Source organism: Limulus polyphemus, unplaced genomic scaffold, assembly GCF_000517525.1.
Source record: "Limulus polyphemus unplaced genomic scaffold, Limulus_polyphemus-2.1.2 Scaffold1545, whole genome shotgun sequence".
Taxonomy (NCBI): domain Eukaryota; kingdom Metazoa; phylum Arthropoda; class Merostomata; order Xiphosura; family Limulidae; genus Limulus; species Limulus polyphemus.
The window spans coordinates 95,218-101,877 of record NW_013667155.1 but is presented as its reverse complement, the minus strand read 5'-3'; the positions used below and the strand labels follow the sequence as shown (position 1 = coordinate 101,877).

The window sequence follows — 6,660 nt, the reverse complement described above, 5'->3', positions numbered from 1 at the left end:
CCATTATAATTTATCAAGTTTAGTAACTAAGCTGTATCTGGGTCTAAAAAAAATTAATTAAATTTCGAACAGGCTAAAGACTCAACTTACCAGCACAATGGTTTGTCTCGAAAGAAAGAGATGATGCCATTATATCTGAAAATGGCTGAGAGAACCACTAGGGGGACATTTAGAGCTTCTGATTGGTGTATATAAGGGACCATTTGAAAAAATGTACAGAAGTGAGCAGGGCCACCGTGTTTGATTCAGTACATAAACAATATCTCAGCAAATAGAAAAGATAGGAGATTCTTATTTTATATTCTAGCTTGTCAATATCAGTAATTTGTGTTCCTAATTTGTACAAAACTATAGACTTTATATTTTAACATCATAAACATCTAATTTGAACCACTTCTGCATTAAACATACCATGTGACATACAAAAATCGGTTTAGGCGAGTGTTTTTTAACATTTACTTTTAAATTAAGAAATTAAATAATGTATAATATGGAAATTTGAATTATAATCTACTATTTGATACCAAACTTAATGACATAAATTCATAAAATAGTAGTTCAATAAAATTTTGAATGTAAGTGAAAAAACGTGGTGACATGGTCTTTGACCCATGACCCATTTGGAAAGGGCTAACTTATCTGGTGAAAATAATGAGATGTCTAGTCCAAGCAATAATAATGAATTAATTTACTTCTTCTACAACCTTTCACAGGCTACACTCACTTATATACTGTTGTAGGCCTAATTTTACAAATAATGTTTCAGCAGTAATACTTTTATAATAATACTATGATTAACATACAAACATAGCTACTCCTACAATTCTAATGCTAATTGATCGAGTAATTGAATATACATGATAACCAATGCTTAAACTTTTTTTGACACTCAACTAACTCACTAAGTACTCAATCAATTCTCAATAAATACTTAACTGAATTCATATTCATTACTCATTAACTCCTTACCTAATACTGAACTGCATCTGTATTTCTAGATATTTTGAAAAGTTTCTTGATCATTGCATCAACATTAGCAGCTTTCTCTAGCAAACAGCTAATTCCCAACATTAAAAATATAGCTTACATTATACTTGTCATATATTTCTCCTTTTAGGGGTAACAGCCTTGACACATTTTACAAAAAAACAAAAACAATATGTCGATAAAAACATTGGCACACACTTAAATCAGTTTATTTTTTAATCAACAACCTAAAAATAACAACAAAATTGAAGGAAAAAAAGATAATTTTATGCTTCACATATATTTCATTTACTTAGTAATAAATGAACTTTACATGAAACTTGAAATAATCTTTGTTTTCCTTACTTCTTTGATTATACATTTTTGTCAAGTACCAACAGTTTCAAATATTAATTATATAAAAATAATGCTTAGAAAGTATTCATTCATAAAAGTTACAGTTAATTTTTAAAATATAAAAAAATAATTGTTTTTCATTCTACATATTAGAACACCTAGAAACTGAGGATAGTAGGAAAAAATAAAAGGAAAAAAATAATTTACATCAAAACCTATCTAGGTGAACTAAATATACAAACAAGGTAAAAAGAACAAAACTAAATAAATTACTTTGTTTGTAGCTCCAACTGTGTGGAATATATTGCTTTTTTTTTCTTTTTAGTTATTAAAATACAGAATAGCATTTTCTTATATTGTTACAATAAATTCACAAAATACTTACTGAAATTTCCTAAAACAAAACACACACTTCATGATTTTTAAGTTATTAACAATATTTGAATAAACACTAACCTTCCAGGCAGTAATTTGGCAATTTTAGCCCACTGGTTTCCAAACTGTTTGTGTGCATGAAATATAATATTTTCCTCATCATCAGTCCATTTTGACTTTTTGATAGATGGGTTCAAATGATTATGCCACCTTGAAATAATATAATAAAAAATGTATGTGCTATTTCTTGTTTAACAAAATAGTTATAATACAACAACATAATTCCATCAATTAATAAATGTAGTAATGTCAAGAAGCCAGTTCATTTTGAAGTAAAAACCCTCATGTTTACTTTCTAAAAAGAGACCGAGTAAAGGTAAGTTATTCCTCTCCTTGGATGTTATTACCCATTTATAATACCCTCCCCCCATCCAGAAAAAAGAAGTTACTGCTAAGTTTTTATTTATTGACATATTTATCTTAAAACTTAAACTAAACTCTTATTTTCTTTACAAAAACTCAATCCATGTACAAAATTTTCTATGTGATTATTTTCATCAATATATCTTTTTTGATCTCCTTCTTTTTAATTGACACTAATTATTATAAAAAAGAGTAAACAACTGTTTAGTTGAGGCAACCAAAATTATACACATGAAAAAAAGGGACAGTTTTCTTTAAAGAGTAGGCTAGTTGAGATATTTACTCAAACTGTTACACAATATACCTTTTATTCTACACTAACTTGTAAAAACAGGACTAACTTAGTATTAATAGGCTAACTTATTATCAGTAATGAATGTAGGTGTTACAAACAATAGGTAAGTGCAAACTTCTTTCATGTAAAATATATATCAAAAACATCTTTACAGTAGATTTTAATGTTAAAATTTCAAATTTTCATCATCACTCTCACAAAAGTTAAAATGCCACTGCACTTTCAGTTTGAAAGAATAATTGTTCACTTTTTAAAAGAAAGTCTGTAAAATCTTCAAATACTTTTTAAAATGTGGTTGATAGTCTTTACTAATATACAGAAATTATGTGTAAGTTATGCATAGAAAACATACTTCCTGCTTATGAACAATCTGTGCTTTTTCCAACATGCGTCTAAGCTCCAGGTGTCATTGAGTCAGTTAAAGCTAACTACTAAAATAGCATTTCTCAAACTGAGGTCTGCAAGGGTATTCCAGGGGGGCCCATGAGTCATGTCCAAAATTTCATTAAAATATTTTGAAAAATATGATTTATAGAATAAAAAACATTTTTTTGTAAAATTAAATTCATACAAATTAAAGCATTTAATTTTGAAACATAGCTTTTCATGTACTCAAAACCTTGTTTTCTAAAAAAAATTATTGATAGTTTTAGGGGTCTGCAAAAAATGTTAAATTAAAAGGGGTCCTTGGGTTACTAAACTTTGAGGAGTGTTGCACTAAAACATTTATAAACATTTCAACCACATCCAATGTGGGAAGATGCCTGCAATTTTTTTTTTTGGCAGTTCATAACTTCAATATAATGAATATTAAAGCTCACACACGAAGGTTGAAAGAACTTATTACTAATCACGATGTTGTGACAAAGTAAAAATAAATGTCAATATAATTTAATTTTTAAACTAAATACATTGTATCAATAATGTGTGGTTATTGTAACTATAGTAATACAGAAAATTATCCCCTTGAAATATCAACAATACTGTTGTAATACTTTCTGTTAAATATGATGGGAGGATTTTTTGGATTACTGAATAAAGATAATGCTAAGTGCAGTCTACTTAATGATATCAAAAGCCTTTTGGCATTTTACTTCCTCAACTGTAAGATCTACAAGTTAACTTGACATCTGCCAGAAAAGATTAAGTTCATGTATACTCTAATACATCAATTTCACTTATATAAGTTCCTAACTCAGAGATCGAAATATTACATTCCAGCAGAATTTAACTCTGCTTGAGGAATTTCATCTTTTAAATTGGCTTTCCCAATTGGGAATGTGTGGTCCATCCGCATTCCTTTAGTTATGACCAATGAAAGTGAACATATTGCATGGATTAAATAAAAAAAAACAATTCATGAGGAAATGCAACTTTACATGAGGAAATGTAATAGCTTTACCTCAAGTGAATGTAATTTTATTTCATTATTTCTATCCCTGTAGCTTCGTCTGACATATTGAGACCAAACTCAATATTCATAAAACTGAACTGACTAACAGGCTCAGATTAACTGACAAACTTGCTAACTCAATAACCAATCATCATGTACTCTAGCCTAACTTATGCTTTATACTACTAAAAACATTTTCTAATCTTTCAAAGTAGGTTCTAGTTATAAAGTCATGCCTATTACACTACATCAAACCTCCCTCTGGTTAAACATCAATACAAATATCTAAATTAAAAAATGTAGTATACAACAATACAATTTTACTTAAACAGTACTTAGAGCAAAATATGTAAAAGAAAAAAAAACTAAATACCATTATAAAGCATACCTTTTACAAAAGCTATCTTAACAAATATGATGCAGATTTCATTCATCGTTTTACTCATAAAAATTACATTTATAACAGTTTAATATCAATTACTAAATGAATTATATTTGTCATTAGACATTATGTTATGCCTATTTTTTTTTACACACTACTATCTTAATCTAGTCCCTTAGAGATTTTCAAGAATTAGTAGAGTTTATAATAACTGTTGTAACAAATACCCTATAGAAATAGTGTTCCAACCATTACCTTATTCATTGTATTTTAGTCAGTCTGAAGAGCTCTAGAATGAGCAAAATGCATCATTGGCAACGGATATAACAAATACAGTGTGGTTGAAATACTATTATTAATATTATGCTCTTCTAATTCTTGAAAACCTCAAAGGGACTAGATTGTAAATGTGTAGAAAAAAATAATAATAAGCCTAACATTTTGACAAATATAATTAATTATAATCATGCTTTGCCAGCTTGTAAAAAGTGTTCACACCATACCAGTTATTACATATTACAATGTTTATGAGCTGGAACATTATATAATTTTAGTCTAAAAATATATGCTAAGTATTTCACAGATATTTTTAATTGTCAAGTTTCTTTGAGATTTTCTTTCAGAATAAAGAGCACTGCCTTGTTTGAAAACTAATAAAAGCATTTTCTTTATCTTTTAAATTTAATTAGAAAAAGTATGAATATAAAAAACAATTCACAAAATTCAAAAAGACAGAACAATAAAGCAAATCACAAATATTCCACAATCTGCATGGATTTACACTCCAGTATCTGAACATTTAGTTTTTGTGAAAAGTTATTATTTAAGCTATTGGTAGCCTAAATAAAGCCCTGATAGTAAAGCTTGTAGGCCAAACTACAATGTACTCTTAAAAATCAAATTTAAAACAGATAACCAATTGCCTTTTAAATTGAAAGTATGAAATTATAAGGAACAGATATCCATGATATTTAGGATTAGTTACAAACAATGTAATGATATAATGTAGATGACTTAGCATTAAATATGATTTATAAATCTTTAGTATGAATATATTTAAAAGAAGTAACAAAATAATAAATTTTACTGAAACTGTTAGTAGACAATCTTATTAAATACAACTTTGCTTTGTTAGTTAGAAAACAGTTTTTTTAAGTAAGAACTTATCATGTTCTCCAAAATATAAACACCAAAATTTTCTTAAACAAATGAAATTTAAAACATATTAAACAGAGGTAACTTCTGAATAACAAAAATATTTACAACTAATCTAATATTTCCTATCCATCTCAAAGGATAAAATTTCTAATCATTTATGAAAAAAGTGTATACAAAGTTTTAATAACTATACCTCTCTCGACACTGTTTGCCGATTCGTCCCCTCAGATGCTTTGCAATAAGAGTCCATTTTTTCGGTCCATATTTCTTTACCAACTCAACTACCTTTTCATCTTCCTGAAATCGTTCAACAGTGAAAATGAAAATCTAGGAAATTTTTTCTACACGCTGAAATGTAATGCAAGAAACGGAAACACAAAAGTGGGGTTATCTTTCTAATTACCTCACAAGCATCGATTCACCAATCACGTTCCCGGAAATTTTAAATGTCTAAAATAATGTACAGCAAATTACTTGCACCAGCATTATGCATTCTCTTGCTATTCATTCTTACAGAGTTGTAGAACAAAAACTTATCTTGTACATTTTATAAATGTATGCTAAAATTTCAACTTCAATTTTTAACTTTTCATCTAAACATATAGTTTTTGCATAGAAAGCTATTCCCTTCCATGATGCCCTCACTTCTTCCCTACACTTTGATTTATTGGAGACAGTTGTGAAACATTAACTACTTTAAGAGTTAGTTCATTCTAAAATATTTAAGTCAAGAATAAAGAACTTTTTTTTTCATTGAGAAGAAACTTGCATAAGAATTTCATGACCTTAAACAAAACCAATTTCTGATTTCTTTATGCTACTTGAAAAAGATAGACCACTTGCTGTTTCTTAAAAATGTTTCCTATGTTTCAGCAGTTTAAGTGATTATTATTTCAGCAAAGTCTGAAAAGCTTTCAATCTTTCAATTTCATTTTATGCTATTATTGTAAGCTATATTTTTAATGTTTTAATTATATGTTTCTTTCTTCTTGACCTTCCTTTGACCCTGTGTGAAAGGGTGGTGGTCAAAGTGGGTATGCCACAACCTTTTACAGAGTGTCATTCAAGATGGTATTACATATTTGATGTCAGAGTTATTAACTGATCATTTTACCCTACATTGCTGATTAAGCAATAATTCATGGAAGAGATACAATACACAGTGAAACTGTAAAAAACTGTAGATATGCATTTCGGAGGTTCTAGAGCAGTGGTTGGCAACCTGTGACCACGGGCAATAATTTGGCTGACCCGCCAAAAGTTGGCTTCACCATTGCAACCCGTAAGGGCACAATCATTGTTCAGTTCAAA

The 6,660-nt window shown here is 28.5% G+C and overlaps 1 protein-coding gene across 1 annotated transcript in view; it reads right to left on the bottom strand.

Annotated features, from left to right (window-relative positions):
* The window catches only part of LOC106464029 (myb-related protein A-like), a 56,835-nt gene that overhangs the window by 27,438 nt on the left and 22,737 nt on the right, over nucleotides 1-6,660 (bottom strand). Inside the window, exons 4-5 of the mRNA XM_022391678.1 lie at nucleotides 5,543-5,646; nucleotides 1,780-1,908 (exon numbers count right to left, since the gene is read on the bottom strand). Coding sequence (XP_022247386.1) covers nucleotides 1,780-1,908; nucleotides 5,543-5,646 — 233 coding nt within the window. The remainder of the gene's footprint in view (nucleotides 1-1,779; nucleotides 1,909-5,542; nucleotides 5,647-6,660) is intronic.